Here is a 16743-nt window from a genome sequence, read left to right as displayed (position 1 = left end):
AGTTTTACTGGAAGTTTCAAATCCACGAGGGATAACGGAATGATCCGTGTCAAACACCTGACTGAGAAAAGTGTCATTTAAGTCAACATCTGTGACATTATTTTTGAGAGTATTTTGATTCTCGGAAGTTTTCTTTGACATGGCTCGAGTAATGGCACATGAAGGAATAAATCGGGTATCTCTTGTTCAATTGGCTCTGGATCCTGATCTAAACTAGGATTATCAGTCACAAGTGGATTAGTAATGACCTTGTCCCCCGCAAGGTCGTTTCCAAGAAGAAGGTGAATCCCTTCAAAAGGTAAAAAAGGCCTAATACCTAAAGCCACAGGTCCAGAAACAAAGTCCGAAGACAAATAGACATTATGAAGAGGAGGAACAGGAATGTAGTCATTGCAATCTACCCCCTTAATAAGAACTTTAGAACCTGAAAATGACTTTTCAGAAAACGGCAGGGTATCTGCCAACAAAAGAGACTGGGAAGCCCGGTATCTCTTAAAATTTTGACAGGGGTAGCGGAAGAGAAATCACTAGAAAGTGATATAAAACCATTATGAATAAATGGCTCGAAAATACCCATAATGCTATCTTGAGAAGAATTGACCTTGACCTCATTAATTGGGGTTGAGAGGGATTTAACCTCAGAAAATGTGTTGCACAATTATTAGACTCTAATTGAGTTGATGAAGAAATAAAGCCGGTGGGCTTAGATCCACTTTGACCACTTTGACCTTCACGTTTTCTTTTCAATTTGAAACAATCTGACATTAAATGGCCGTCTTTCTTACAATAATTACAAGAAAGTGTACCGAACTGTTTGTCAGAAGGAGATTGAGACTTGGGATCTGATGATGTGGAAGTGTTACTTGAATTCTGTGAACTGTTGTCATTTGATTTTCTACTCTCCTTTGAGAAATTCTTGGATGAAAAGCTGGAGTTAAATTTACCTGCATTGTTTCTGTAGAAAAAGGACTGGGATGGTTTGCTGAGAAATGAAGATTTGTGGGTCAATGAATAATCATCGGCCAAACGTGCAGCAACCTCCAATGTATCTGCCTTTTGTTCATTGATAAACGTCTTGATGTCACTCCGGATGCACCTTTTAAATTCCTCAATCAAAACAAGTTGTCGTAATTTGTCATAATTCTGACTGACCTTTTCAGAAGAGCACCAACGATCAAACAGTTGTTCTTTTGTTCGAGCAAATTCAACATAAGTTTGATCCTTCACCTTCTCACAATCCCTAAATTTCTGACGGTAAGCTTCAGGCACCAACTCATAGCCCTTGAGAATTAATTCCTTCACAGAATCATAATCTGAAGCCTGCTCTACTGACAACTGAATGTAAATTTCTCTGGCTTTACCCACCAAAGCACTCTGCAAAAGCATAGACCAGGACTCCTTAGGCCAGTTCAGACTCTGAGCAATTTTTCAAAATGAAGGAAATATTTATCAACATCCTTTTCTTGGAAAGGGGGAACTAACCTGAAATGCTTAGTGATGTCAAACTTGTCTGAAGGGAAGAATTTTCCTGACTGTCCAAGCTCTAAACGTTTTATTTCTACCTGCAATCGCTGTTCTTCTAATCGCAATTCTTTTTCTCTCTGTCTTTCTTCCATTTCTAATCTTTCCTGCCTTTCTTTTTCTTTCATTTGCAATCTTTTCTTTCATTTGTAATTCTTTTTCTTTCTGTCTTTCTTCCATTGCTAACTTTTCACGTGCCAATCTGCCTGTATTTCTAACTCTAATTTTCTGAGTTCAAAGGAAGACTCAGGTTCATAATCTTTCAGGGCAGACTCCCCAAAATGGCCTGGATTAACTAAATGTTTTGCAATCTTGAACTGTATTTCTCGCTTGCGCATAGATCTTTTGACATCTACTTTAAGGAATTGGCCAGTGCTATGAGGTTGTCTTTTCTGAGGGAATTAAATGTGTCCTGATCAAGGTCATCCATAAATTCGTCTGGCTTGAATTCCGCCATGATTGAATTTTGCTGAGTTCACAGTATACAGTAGTTTTGAAAAGGTAGGCAAAATGTTGTCAAACGGCTCAAAATATTCGTATCCCGGACAAGCCCCCAATTTGTTACGTGCAGAGAAAACGAACAAAAGGGTGAACTCAGCAGTTAACGTTTAAAACAAATTTATTACAAAAATAAAACTAATTGCTAAGTTAGGGATAGAGTACAAGCTTTAAAAGTGTACAGACTACTTATCTCAGCTGGGACGGCAAAGCTCCAGTCTCAGAGTTGTAACAGTCAGTTGGATGAATGAACAGTCCTTGCAGGCTTGAAGCTGCACAAAGTCCACAGTATAAATCCAGCGTTGGCAGTGAAGGTCTTGAAAAGTCTAGAGAATGACTACTGCTGGAGTTTAGTAACACACAAGAGACACGATCCCAAAAGTCTGACTGGAAGCTGGCACGTCCCTTTTATAAAGGCATGTAAGAACAATCTAGAACTTTTATTGACATGCTAATTACTGTTCTAAAATTATCTCCCTTACACAACTAATCAACTTTCCAGAACATTCCAAACATGACTAATTGAATTCAAGGTTGTGAGGTCATCAAGGGCAGTGACCTTGAGATGTTCTAGACTAATTGAACTCAGGTCATGATGAGTGTGGGGGAAATGACCTACATAACAATATTTTAGTGTAGTCTGAAGGAGACACTGTATGTATCTGGTGTACTTCAATGAGTAGCCATACATTTCTGCTAGTATCATCTGCTTGCATTAACAACTCGTATCATGAATCAACTCTGGCAAAAGTCGAAGCTTTGGTCATCATGATTGGAAAGCTTACATATAATGACAACCATTTTGGAAATCTGACAGTTCATTTCAATAGATTAGCTTAAATATATTTTTGTAACGTCCCAAATGAAAACATCTTTGCGAGGCCTGAACACTTTCCAACTGATGATTCAGTACAATAATTTTCACTCGAAAAAAGGACAACAGGTGTTCCTATTTACATACCAATAGTCACATATTGGAGTGTGCTTATCAGGGTAGCATACCCAACTGTGAATAAAATCTAGGCACTGCACAATTCATAGGATTACACTATTCATACTTTGCTGCAGAACAACATGTGACTGCTATCAAACTCAGTGACCTTAAAAATATAAATCACAACTGCACAAAACTATCACCCCTCTTCCCATGTGCAAGATCTACATTTCCTTACATGTATGTGCTATAGCTTTCTACCGGTTGGTCACTTATCTACTTCAAGCAGATGCCATGCATTACAACATTAACCTTGCAGCTGAACGACAGACCACTGTAGATTGAACTATCCATTACAGTTGAAGGTTAAACTTTGGTTTATGACGCATCTAATAATGCTCATGGAAAACTACCACATAAATGTTGATGGAAATCTATGATCATGACCACTTTGCTCTCTCGGATATCTTCACTTTTTTCAGTTCAATCCAACATAAGCTGATGAGCACTACATTGCATGTGTTCCTGGATCATAAATAAATTTTGTATCTTTGTATGGATGTTAGGAGGATATGTGAACTGTTGTCACCAAAAAGGAACAAGTATGATCCTATCACACTTTGATGTCTCTTCGATTTTGAGGAAGCAGCAAGTCTGATAGATTTCACAGATAGTATACGTGAATTTTTAACCTTTTACCGGCAAGATAGTACCACTTCCCTATCTGCCATGTCAGTAAAAAGTGGTATTGAGCCAAAACCATATGTATTTTCACCCACTTGGCTTGGTACATGTATGTTATAGCAGCTTTAGTCTGGAAAAGTCATGTTTACTGTATCTGTGTCTTCAGGGACCTTAAAATCTTCAAGTCTTTGTTAAAATGCACCATATGGGACATGTTTTGCTTCACTAGTTTTAACCAACTTGATGTGATGGTGAAATATGAACTTGGCAGGAAAAGGGTTTATATTAAAATTGCATAATTTTGAAGTTACAGACTTCAAACCAGGAGTGGGATCAATTATTGGTGATGCTGATGAAGATCTAACATCCATCTGAGAGCTTCTATTTCCATAACAGCTAATCTAATCAAAAGTGTATGCATAAAGAAACAGTAAAAGAGAGAAGCTTGCTGCAGCTTCATCGAACAAGCATCTGCACCGGGATCTGCACAATGAATGGAACTAACCTTCCTCTGCCCACATTGAAATCTTCTTTCCGTCCCTTGTTACTGAACCAAACTGTTCTGATGGAATGTGTTCCATGCTGTCGTCAATAAGTTCTGTGTTCTGTATTGAGTCTGTCGCTGCTTTATAAAATCTGTTTATTTCAGCCAGATCTATGCTTTTGATGTCTTCGTACAGAAACTTCTGCTGCTCTGGAGTTAGGTCCTCCCAGAACTTTAGGAGGTGACTTTGACCATGTGTCTCTATCTCTTCCTTTAATTTTGCGATGTCCATGATTTCTTCAGTTTTTGATCGATGAAACACTGTCAAAAGAATGAAAAAACTAGAATGTAATCACTAGCAATGGAAGCTAACTCAAAGTCCTGAAGACACATATTATGATAATGACAATGGCCACAAAACAAAATTTTGTTGGATGAAGTTTATACAAGCTTTAAAGTCTGAAAATTCACATGGTAACAAGCTCAGCGGCCCCCACAATTCACTATTGAATCAACACTCATTACACCACTGCAAAACACTCACAGACTTCAGAGAATGCAAGACCTGAAGATAAGTCAAGACTTCTTCACAATGTCTAATGATTTAGTGTGAGGGTATTGGGCATGTGATATTTTACTTCTGGGTTGAGCTGTGTTGTAGTGCTGTATTTCAAGGTTTTGCCTGGGTATGTGGGGTACCGTTTTGCTGTCTGATCCACATACCCAAGCAAAACCTCGAGCTACAGCACTGCATCTAGGTTGAGCTATCAGAAAGTGGATTGAGTATTATATAGATTCCATTTGTCTTGTTTCCAAAAAGTTTCAACACTCAGTATTTGCTGCAGGTCCAAAACCCTACTGTAACCATGTTTAAGTGAGTGGTATGTATACGATACGGTTACAGACCCACAGCAACTTGGTATATGGTTTAGTATACCATGGACGTGCCACAGATTGTGTGGTACATCCATGACAGAGTACAAGTACCACTACCCTGCTGTGTGCATGCATGTATGTGTGGGTTGTGCAGTGTGACTGTCTGTTGTGATTATTGCATCAAAATGATAAGTTTGTTTGCAAGTCTACTATGCCCTGGCGGCATGAAGACGTGGCAGTGAAAATGTTTACAGTATGAAGATGATGGGGTATACGGCAACGTTGCAATACGACGTGGCACTGGCATGCAGCTAGCGGAGAACAGGGTTCATAGGTTCACAAGTAAAACAATATGCCTCTGCCTGACATAGCGACAGCTCAGACGTTGAGTTGTCCTCTCTGCAAGATGATTTACGCATCAAACCAGTGATAAAGAGGATCTGCACAAGTTATGCACTGACACTGTGAACGCCTACACACTCACATTTATAGCAAGGTTTCGTTTATGAAGGTCGATGAGGGGTACGGGATTCAGTACTCATCTGAAACCTGTATTGCCTCGGACACGTCGCTGCGCTGTCGACATCCACAGGCGCAAAAGTGGTTTGTCTCCGTAGATTATATTAGATATCTCTTTTACGGCAAAATTAATTGTGGTAGGAAGAACTTGATAAAATAAAATGAACGGGAATAATAGCTACATACATCATGAAATGGCTACACGAAAATGTGTACGGTGCGGACGTAGTTTTTAAAAGGCTTGGGTGGGGACGCCGGTACAGTGGCAGCGCCCAGCGCTGACGCGAGTGAGGCGGGCGTAGGGCCTTCTCTTCGGCTACAGATCGTGTGTCACGGAAACTGGACGGTTGCACTTGTATCGAAACGTCCAGCGGTCCAAGTGCTACCAGAAAGAATTTACCGGGTCCACAGCGGGACCAGCCGCATGAAAGATGAGAAAACACGCCCGTTACACACTTACCGATCACGTTTTATCCAATGAAGGGGATACAGTCACTGTGCACTACGCTCACAAGGCTCCACTTCCACTACAGACTGTTGATATTTTATTGGTTACCGTGTCAGGTCTACACAAAAACTGTGACGTCATTATTTCAGGCCAACTTTCCCATGATGCATTGCTTTATGTTGGCCATCGCACGAGGGCGAAATTTACAGCGCGGTGGTCAGTTAGCAGTCAGTGCTTGTGCTCCTCGTCATGTGCAATCCCGAAAATAAGCTTTTCCGTAGAAACCGGACGGGAGACGACATTTCCCTTTTCTTTTTGAAAGAAGAAAAGATGTTATAATATTTTATCCATACTTTTTCAAAATTTTTAATATCGTGTGCCTTCAAATTCAGTACAAATGACAGGATTGTGTTGGAAAACATAACAAATCTTAAAATATCATGATTTAAATATTCCCACTGATCAATATTCAATGTTCACTTTATAGTACAGGGTCTTATGAAGTACACTGATGAAGGACAATCGTATAGACTTTCAGAAGCAATCACAGCTAGTGTTTTGACAGCTGCGCAGTTCTGGACCTTCAGATGTCATTTATGGAAATTCACTTGCCACTCGGAATTACCACTTTACAAATTTTGTAAACCTGCTTCTCCAAAGTAGATTCATTACCCTCATATTAAAAGATTTATATAGTGTACGCGATGAATTTGTCAGGATTAACTACAAACTACTTTGAGAAAAACTTTGTTACTCATTATATTAGTGACAGTTGACAACCACAGGTTCTTTGATGATGTGAAAGTAAGGAAAATTTGAACCAGGGGCATTTATGAGGCCTAAAATTCAATTTCAATTAAAAATTTGAACCCCATGACTATGACATGTGACTCTGTTTAACATTCCCCCCCCCCCCCCCACTGCTTCATTAGGGTCGGCTTTGCTATTGAAAACGATACAATCAGGTTAAAGCATATTAGTACATTAGGGTTAACCTGTGGGACTCCAACACTGATGAATAATAATAAGACAAATAAATTTAGTGAGTACCTATCTCTAACACATAAAGATGTTTATCCCACATTGATGTCTAAACATGGGGCATACATGCCAACCCACAAACCATACATATCCACAAACAATCTACCGGGATACTGTGGGGAATATGCATATTTTCAATTGTAACTGTTAGGCAATGAAATATACACCTGTACTAGCAGTATTTGTAACACAGCTGCTGTTATTTTATTACCATTTTCATAAATAATGCACAAGCACAGACTATTCTTACTGCTGTATGCTTTTGCTGTGCTAGTGAATTACAGAAAACTGCAAACACTTTGTAATGCTTCAACTTTTAATAAATAGAATTATCTTTGTTACAGAGTTTTCCTGTTGATGAAAATTGATACATTGTTGTACCCCGTGGTTCATGAGAGATTGTGATGGGAGTTGCTGGCCTAAAACACAGGGAAATGGGAGCACCATGGTTGAGGCTTGATAAAACTTCAGTGTGTCAGCAATGAAAGAATATTAACCTTCTTGTAGTCTAAATCATGATTTGTATTTGGAAACTGTTGTTTTAACAATGATTTGCATTTCAAATGGCCTGTAAAAACTGAGAAACTTGGAGCTGATACAGAGCATCTTTGTGTCTCACTTGGCCATACCAGTAATGTTATCATACACTTTGGTACTTCAGGTTCATTTTCGGAACAATCTTTTGTCCAATACTGAAAGCACATGCAGGTCTGCAATTTAAAAGTATCCTGCAGTTTGCTGAAAAGAGTACCTCTTGAATGTTTTTGCTGTGAAAATGTATTTTACTGCTTCAAAGGTCTTTTCATTCATCTGTGAATCAGACATACAGCTGAAATGCACCATAACTTCTTGACACAAAATATGTGCTACGTATTCACAAACATAAACTCATGAAAAAAGATGTTATTGCAGTAATTCAAAACATCCTGGCCCCTTTTAATTTGACACACACTCATCGAACTCCCATTTGTGTCTCCTTTTATATCCTTTGTGATACACGTCATGCAGTACATTGCATTGTAGGATTATGTTTTTGCTGTCCAATCAAAGTGGACAAAAAATGTACATGTATGTAATATATATAATGACAGAAAAATTTCTGCAAGACTTAAGAAACACTAGGCCCACACTGAGCAATTGTACAAATCAACACAATGCTAGGGGGTCCAGTTGCTTAATAGAGCTATTTGAGGGGCCCTGAACGAATGTCTCATCGTTGTCATAATGAAGACTGGGTGAGCACTGTCTTCTTTGAATGTGGCAAAGTTTCTGTAGTTTTGAGAACATCACAGTTCATCACCAAATAGTTAAAAACATACATGTTGAGTCAATGACTACCTTGCAAAGGTCACTGTCACAAGTGCAATCCAATGGAAACACGGCAAGGGTATGAGAAGAGGCTGCACAGTATACCCTTTTGTAAAACTTTAAAGCTATGGTCAATATCACAAACCGCGTTACCTCAAATTTCACTATTGTATTTAATTTGACTTTTTGAGTACATATGAATTTTGAAAAAACAAAGACTTTGGTAATTCATGTTTTATTCTCCTTGACACTACTCTTAGCATTGTTTTCAATCAGTTCCTTTAAAGCTTCCATACTATCATAATCTTGTAGTGACTGTACCATATCATCGAGATCTTCCTCTCCCGAGAGAAATCCTTCAATATTGAAAACAGAGATACCAATTCTGTGATCTGTGATCCTATCTTGATTAAAATTATAAGTTCTTATTTTCTCAGATCTTGCTGATGTTCCAACTTGAAGTTTCCGTGACTGGCGTTCTCGGCTCTGTTGCTCTTGAAGCTGCCGGTTGTAAAGTTTAGCTTCCAGCATTTTCATTGCTATTTGCCTGTTCTTAATCTGTGATCTCTCCTGTTGGCACTCTGCAGCAATACCTGAAATTTGATAAAATAAATTCTTTCAAGCCCTTTCAACCTTTTGCCTCACCAGACAGTCTGAGAACTAACCAAACACAGTTAACATTTTGAAGTATGTTCAAATATTTACCAGATACAGTAATGTTTCCAGCAAAATTGATGCTTAACATATATATACGCTAATCTTAGTGCATTTTCAATGACCACATACAGCAACAAACACTAAATGTGCAGAAACTAACTTCTACAAGTTCAGATCACAAATAAACCAAACTGTAGGTAAAAAGAAATGACCAGTTTTATTTGTGTGAGGAATCAACATAAAATCAGATTTAGCAAGGCAGGTATAATATTGTCACCTTGCTTTTTGTCAATTTTTCAGAGTGTTTCATGATGTAGAGTACCAAATGTACAACAATTTGAATTTTGAAAATCGACCGCACTTTCAACAGTGACCCTTGCATCAAAGAAAATCCAAACCTGTAGAGTAGTGAGTGTATTTGTACCTTTTGAAAATGTTGACATTTTGTGGAAAAGCTTTGGCAGATGTGAAAGAGAAAAGATTGTCACAACACAGGTTTCATAACTCAGTATTCTAGGCTATATTGCTACTCACCAGACGGTAGATGGACAATTCTTACGGCACTTTCTGTTTTATTGACATGTTGACCCCCTGCTCCACTTGCTCTCTTTGTCTCAATTTTCAGGTCACCTGGGTCAAAGGACAAGTTGATCTTCAAGTAATGACAAAGAAACAGAAGTACGGAATATTAACAATAATCAACAAAAACATGTTATGTTAATAGCACTGTATGATTCTTTCTTCAAATATTCAAGTATTTAGGATATGGGTATTATTCCCAGGCTTTGTGATTTCCACACTTTCAAGGTTAAATTAAATTCTCATAATCACAGAATTTTTTTACCTTGAACATTCACTGAAAAGCCAAATGTGTTGATTCAGAGATTAATGCATAGACAGTACCTTGGTATTGTCTATGCATTGTCTAGGTCTATAGGATTTGTTGTAAAGGCACATCTTCCTTGAATTTTTATGACCTGTTTCCCAGATATGTTTCAAATTGCAATAATAATAATAATAATGGGTTCTTATATAGCGCACATATCCACAAGTACATGTGCTCAAGGCGCTTTACAATTATTATTGCCCCTGGTCACTGGACTTAATATGATACCACTCAACCCCCTGGGGAGCAAACAACAGCTCACATGTGCAGTCAATAAGTGCAGGCTAGCAGAGCTAAACGCACACATTACAACCACTGTCCTACCAGGTACCCATCACTCCAAGATGGGGAGAAGCAATGAGGAATAAAGTGCCTTGCTCAAGGACACAACACCATGGCCATGCTGGGGCTCCAACTCACCATCCTGTGATTGTGCGTCCACTGCTCCAGCCATTGGCCCATGATGCAATGATGCAATGAAACATCTATTCAGTGCTTATAAATTTGGCTTGCAATATTGCAATATCATAGTCATAAAAGTATAGCTATGATTCATAATTCTTCAGAACACTCCACAGTGTGGGATGGATCTGATAATTTTATGTATTATGCCAGATTTCTACTGTACACTCTAAGTAGAGACATTTATCAAGTTTAACTTTTGACAAAATATATTGATTGAAACTAACGAAAAGCATTAGGAAAGACATCCTGACATGGATTATGATGATGTCATGGGAAATGAGATGTCAGAGTTCAAAGGGTAAGAAGCCTTTCCAAATATAGTAGAACAGCAGTATGTGGACAAAAGTATCACGATAACTGAGGCTCTAACCTGTTTTGGATGTGGAAGTATTGCTACTGTCATTGTACTTGTGTGAACACGGCCTTGTCTCTCTGTCTTGGGTACCCTTTGCACTCGGTGAACACCGCCCTCATACTTCATACACTTGTAAACTTCTGCACCTCTCACATTAATTGTAGCTCTTCTCATTCCACCTGAAAAGAGTGAGGAGCCCTGTAGCTTGATTTGTTAATGTCACTTTGTGCAACCAAGTTAAGCTTGCCTATGAAAAACACGGCCTGAGGTCAGGTTAAAGAAATGACAAGGCAAATACACTGTATATACCTTTTACTACCAGACTTCAATGCATTTCCTCAGTTTTTGTTCGGTGTAGGACAAGAGCGAAGGATGGGATTGTGAGGTTCCAACATAAGATCATCAGTGATTTGCTGTTTTGCAAAATTCAATGATTAGAATTATGCTGGTGCTTTTGGTCACCACCAGAGGGCAGCTTAAGGAAACAATATTAGATGAGTATAAATCTGGTAAACCTGTCAGTCTGGAGACTGTGAATACATCAAGGTAGTGGATTGTGACTGTACAAGTTGTACTTCAACATTTTTAATTCATCAACCTGATTAGTTTGTGCATTATGTGATTGACACATCGAAATATCAAAATGTTGGAATGGTTGTTCTGCAAATTTGTCAGCCTTGGGATAACGCACTACATATGCTGTGTGATATACCTGGAAAGGACTTTGATGTATCTTATTTTGAAGATAAACTTTTGTGAGGAAAATGATAACCAGTGCTTTAAATAGCAGTTAACAAAGACAAGAACTGTGAAATGTACCAACCGATGTCACTATCACTCATATCAAGAACATCAAAGCTCCATCCCCTGAAGGTTGCATATCTGCGATACATATTGAAGATGTCATTTGTGAACAGCATTGCTTCTTGTCCACCAACACCAGCCGTCAGTTCAACAATTATGTCATCAGTGTTGTCTGTGTCATCCAATGGAACTAGTGAGGACAGGATCTGCAAATGTACATAGATCCAGGACTTTGCTAATTTGAAAATAAACAAGAGTACTTTAAGAATACACATAGAGGGCGCTATATGCATTGTCACAACTCTCCTTGTTCAGTCATGACGAGTAAAATGAAAGCAACTCCTTATAGTAAGTTACACACAAAATGAACTTTGAAACTTTTTAGATTACTGTGTTGAGCTAAAAGTCTGCTATTTCCCAGCAACAATAATTGCACCATTCGTAAAAAAAGTACCACAAGGAAAGTGACAAAATGTTGTCCAATTCAATAATTTTAAGTAAGCAAAAGGATAAATTGTGGGTCATTTAAAAACACCAATTTTTATTATAAACAGATCTATGATCAGGAATTATTAAACTTACTTCATTTTCTATTTCATCTAAATCTTCAATACACTGTTTGTGTTCTTCTTCTGCCAGTTGTTGCATTTCTTTGTCATTGCTATCTACGGAGGATGAAAGCATTATCATGTCAAACTCGTCTTAATGAGAATTATATTACTGTGAGCTTTGTCACTAGTGAATTCTGTGATGTCATCACCCCTAGATTATTACTGATAATATATCTGATTATCCAGTATTGTGGCCCAGATGTTTTCTACGTCCACAAATTCCCTGGCATTGCAAAAACTATAGCAATAATGCACTCCCTCCCAGCCACAAAATGGACTCAAAACAGCTTTGCACAACATAATGTACTCTGCTTCGCCTCATACATTATGTTGTGCAAAATTTCCTTTCATCCATTATTGGTTGGGAAGGGGTGCATATTTATTTAAATGAGCATCGCTAAGCATTTGTAAATGACAATGAAAGTGCAATTGACCTAGATACAATGCTACACAGGTTCTGCCCTGCGATTCGCGTTCTTCCCTGTTGGAACACGCGCGCGCCCTTCAGAGACGCGACACGAATCCCAGGGTCTGGACGTTCTTGCAAGCGACCGGTCGGATTTCTGCCTGATCCGGGTACTTTATAGAACTGCACACATCCGTTAATCAAAAAAAAAAATGACAAGTAGGCCTACCATAGCCAAATAAAATTAAAAATTAAAAATAAAAACATACTGTGTATATAAGTCTACCAGCTACTAGTAAAAATTCTCTCCGCCCCGTTAGATAGGTGTTTCTTTTGACGACACTACCCTTATGAATATTCATATACTTGCAAAAACCGACAGTCGCTGTGTCTGGCAGCGCGTGCTAACAGCTAGCACAGCGTAGCCTTCGAATGCAGGCCCATCGTGGGCGCGCACAAAACAAGGCACAGCGACTGTGGAGAGTCTAGTTCTGCCCTTGAAAGTGTTGTAAATGTTGTAAGTGTCATTGGCAGTATCAGTGAAATTGGTACAAAACCTTGAGTCAATTTCATTTACATCAATTCTTCGGAGTTAATGCCTTAGCACCATTTTCCGATATGAAAAGAAGTGTCAAGTACATCTTGCACAACAGCAAATAAGTGAATACAGTTTTTACCTTTCAGTAAATTACAAATTTCCTCCAGTTCTGATTTCTTTTGCTCCCATGCCTTGATTTTCTCCACCACTGGCATAATCTCTATCTTCCTTTTGTGCAAAGATCTTTGTTTCTTGCCCATCAGAGTACTCTCTCCGGTTAACTCTGTTTCAATGTCACTGTACTCTGCCAGCAAACTAGACAAGTACTCCTGGACTTTGGAATCACTCAGTGAGAAGTCCGCAAATTTTGCATGGGTTCCGTAATGGCATTTCACCCAGGTCACAAGCTTGTGATTGCTAAAACAGCATTTACAACGGAAAAGCTCAGAATGCTTAAGATACCTGCTTTCCAAATTTGGCAAAAGACCATGAGTCTGGTGCTGTTGATTAGTAAGTGTATGATATTTTTCCGCCGACTGGCATCTCTTCACCCACAGATTGCACAGGTTATCATTTCTGATTCTGAAAATTGGTCTGTAGACATCACTTGTGATCCATCTGCAATGGAGATTCCTGAACTGATTTACTGAGAATCTCATACATTGGTACATCCTTACAAGTCTAACAATGCTGTCTGGATGTAGCAGAGACATCATGGTAAGGAAAGGAATCCAACTCTGTTAGCATTGATGATTTTTCAGTCAGTAGCTTTCCAGATATCCTGGCAATGGAATAAAAAGGATGAAAAACACGAGTCACACTTCAAATAAATCATGCAAACAGATTTACAGTTTAAAACTCAGTTCTCGATGAAATAATAGGCAGATCTATTATCATTACCACAGACATGGAACATCTCTGTTCCCGTGTTCCTCATGATTTGACATATATTTGGGTTTCTACTTAGTGAGCATGTAAAAGTTACAGCAGGAGACCAAAAACTGGTACCAGTAGTATGTGTACATATAAAGTGTGAGTTATATTTGGACATGACATAGACAGCTATATCAAGTATGACCGATACCCGTTCAGTTATTTTCCAAGTACTGTAAAGTGCAGTAGAAAGCTCAACCCTAGTAAAATGGCAAAAATCTTATTAATAATATTCATAGTCAAATCATGATATTAACATAACTTTTCTTAAAGTGTGCTGCCACAAGAGCAATTAGGGAATATATTTTAGAGTGCCAATCTACCTAAGTTTAGCAAGTTATGGGAGGTAAGTATCATCGGTTGAACATGTATTGCCAACCTTGTGTTGCTGCAGGGTTTTCATACCTTATGTTGTAGACGCATATGATTAGGTATAAAGCGGACAGCCCCTGTAATGTAGGACCACAGGCACCACCTTAGTTGACAGCACTACACTAGCTAGAAGCACTGTCAACTACCACGGTACCTGTGTGCAGGACCATAGACAGTAGAGGGGTACTGTCTATGGTAGGACAAAAGTCAACGCTGCAAAGGCTGCCCGCCGTGTACACTGTACCTTACCACAAGCCACTGTGCCTTGCCCCTACATATCTCGTTAGCTGCAAAATTGTAGCTCTACGGTGAGGCGGTCGGTGAGTTTTGGTTTTTGCGACATCGCTTACCAGTAGAGCTACAATGCCGAAGGCCCTGTAGCATACAAAATAAGCGTGCCACACATGGCGCGGCATTTTCATGTAAAATCCCACATATTTACTGCATTTGGTCGTACCGATTTATCACTACTGAAGACTAAACACTATACTACACTAACCTTGTCGTGTATGGGGTTTTGTATTTGTTCAAATACGTCGATCGCGTTCCAAAAACATTTCTTGGAGCCGCCATTACCAACTTCCGGTAATGGCGGCTCCCAGAAAAACGTTTATGGAACGCGATCGACGTGTCTGTGCTAATACCAAACCCCATAAACGACAAGGTTAGTGTAGTATAGTGTTTAGTCTTCAGTAGTGATAAATTGGTACGACCAAATGCAGTAAATATGTGGGATTTTAAGTGAAAATGCTGCGCCATGTGTGGCGCGCTTATTTTGTATGCTACAGGGCCTTCGGCATTGTAGCTCTACTGGTGAGCGATGTCTCAAAAACCAAAACTCACCGACCGCCTCACTGTAGAGCTACAATTTTGCAGCTACATATCTCGTGTATCTGCGCCATTGCAATCACAGGCGCTTGGCTCGTCGCTTTCCGAAGCCCTAATGATACAACAGCATCATAGAGGCTTTGAGTTTGCTTAGCGATGGGCAGATCGTCCATGTAGCCGACACGAACACGAAGTGTCTGTTACCGGCTACCAAAAACTATGAAAAATAGTAAAGAATGAGCTACAAAATCACTATCAGTTTTAAGTTGCAGGTAGAATAAGTCTGTGCCTTTGTAAAAAATACTATAAAAATAGTAGAAAGTGAAGAACCAGCTGAAAGTTAGTTGAGGAGACCTTGACCGCATATCATTTGCATCTCATTGTCGGCTACATGGACTGTGTGCCTAGCGATGAGCCAAGCTCCTGTGGTAAAAATGGTATTCTCACTCGAAACTTGTCAGGGTGTTCCCTATGTTTATGTAGCATTCATCTTTAACTTATAACCAATAGCAAGGTGGTCGAGGTCAGTGTCGACTTCCTACCTATGGTGCCGATCACCGACACTGCCATTAGCCCAGCAGGGTACTTCTTAGTAGCTTCTGCTGTTGTTTGTAACTGATCACAGTACCTCCAGCGCTCCACCATGCACAGGCAACATGGACCAATCGCGAACCCTGATATAGTAGTTCACGTAAGAAAATCGTTGGATGAATTCGAGAGCTATAAATTGAAGCGTAAGATTAGCAAACCCTATAAGGTAATGCATTTACAACATTTCCTTCACCACTCTTCTTTATTGCCCATGCGGTCGACATAATATGATGGGCGCAGACATTTTGTATCCCAGCATACAACACTCATAACTAAACGTCGTCAGTTCTGAATGATGCATACTGGGTAAAAGGTGTCGACTTGAATGAACATGGCGACCAGGTAATCCGGAGTCTCTCTCTACACGATTTGTGCACGAAAGCGAACTTGCTGTGCTGAACATTTCGAGTTTAGTGTAAGTGTCACAATTTCTATTTGCCAGCGTGGCATTTTGAATTTTTTCCTTGCACAGGTCGATTCTGCTTGGCAGAGTGCGTTTATAAAACCCGACAGGAAATTTATGACAGCACTCACAATCACATACAATGTAGGCAGGCCGTAGCCGTGGAGGCTGTGCTTACGCGAAAGATACATTCCTAGAAAGTTAGATACTTCCACCGATCCAGCCAGTCCCCCTGTGTGCAGCTGAAACATAAGAGTGACAGCCATGATTCGAGCGGCGAAGGGCACGAGTCATGCTGTGACGTTTTGAAACACCAGTCGTGATTGCTCGTGCGGGAAAAAAATAGACAAGGGTTGACCCAGTGAAAGTGCTAATATTTACATCAAAATTACGTAGGCGTAGACCGGGGGCGTAGAAAATAAAACAAATCAAAATTATCCTAACATTTTGCCCAACTTTTTTGGCGGACAACTTTAATAGGTATTACGTCAATTACACGTGTGAAAATTGTTGGATGAATACAGCCTTATGCCCAAATGGGTAATTCTCTCGGATAACTTTCATATTCGGTATTCGAGGGA

At 39.4% G+C, this 16743-nt stretch overlaps 2 protein-coding genes across 2 annotated transcripts in view; both read right to left on the bottom strand.

Annotated features, from left to right (window-relative positions):
• Positions 1-6104, bottom strand: part of LOC139140037 (UDP-N-acetylhexosamine pyrophosphorylase-like) — a 36923-nt gene extending 30819 nt beyond the window's left edge. Inside the window, exons 1-2 of the mRNA XM_070709029.1 lie at positions 5977-6104; positions 4143-4442 (exon numbers count right to left, since the gene is read on the bottom strand). Of these exons, the coding sequence (XP_070565130.1) occupies positions 4143-4413 (271 nt within the window). The 5' untranslated portion in view covers positions 4414-4442; positions 5977-6104. The remainder of the gene's footprint in view (positions 1-4142; positions 4443-5976) is intronic.
• Positions 6105-7300: 1196 nt separating this feature from the next.
• Positions 7301-16510, bottom strand: LOC139140036 (peptide chain release factor 1-like, mitochondrial). Its single transcript, XM_070709028.1, has 7 exons — positions 15711-16510; positions 13175-13816; positions 12063-12145; positions 11500-11686; positions 10692-10855; positions 9505-9622; positions 7301-8906 (listed from the first exon to the last, which is right to left on the bottom strand). The coding sequence occupies exons 2-7, from the start codon at positions 13749-13751 to the stop codon at positions 8542-8544; spliced, it is 1494 nt and encodes a 497-aa protein (XP_070565129.1). The 5' UTR covers positions 13752-13816; positions 15711-16510; the 3' UTR covers positions 7301-8541.
• Between the last annotated feature and the right edge of the window lie 233 nt (positions 16511-16743).

The sequence above is a fragment of the Ptychodera flava genome, chromosome 9 (genome assembly GCF_041260155.1).
Source record: "Ptychodera flava strain L36383 chromosome 9, AS_Pfla_20210202, whole genome shotgun sequence".
NCBI lineage: Eukaryota > Metazoa > Hemichordata > Enteropneusta > Ptychoderidae > Ptychodera > Ptychodera flava.
This window is presented reverse-complemented; position numbering and strand designations above follow the sequence as displayed.

Coding starts and splice junctions, on each gene's coding strand:
- LOC139140036 (XM_070709028.1), bottom strand. CDS start 13,751: ATGATGTCTCTGCTACATCCAGACAGCATTGTTAGACTTGTAAGGATG. Junction 12,146..13,174: donor AATTTGTAATTTACTGAAAG/GTAAAAACTGTA, acceptor CATCCTCCGTAG/ATAGCAATGACAAAGAAATG. Junction 11,687..12,062: donor TAGATGAAATAGAAAATGAA/GTAAGTTTAATA, acceptor GTACATTTGCAG/ATCCTGTCCTCACTAGTTCC.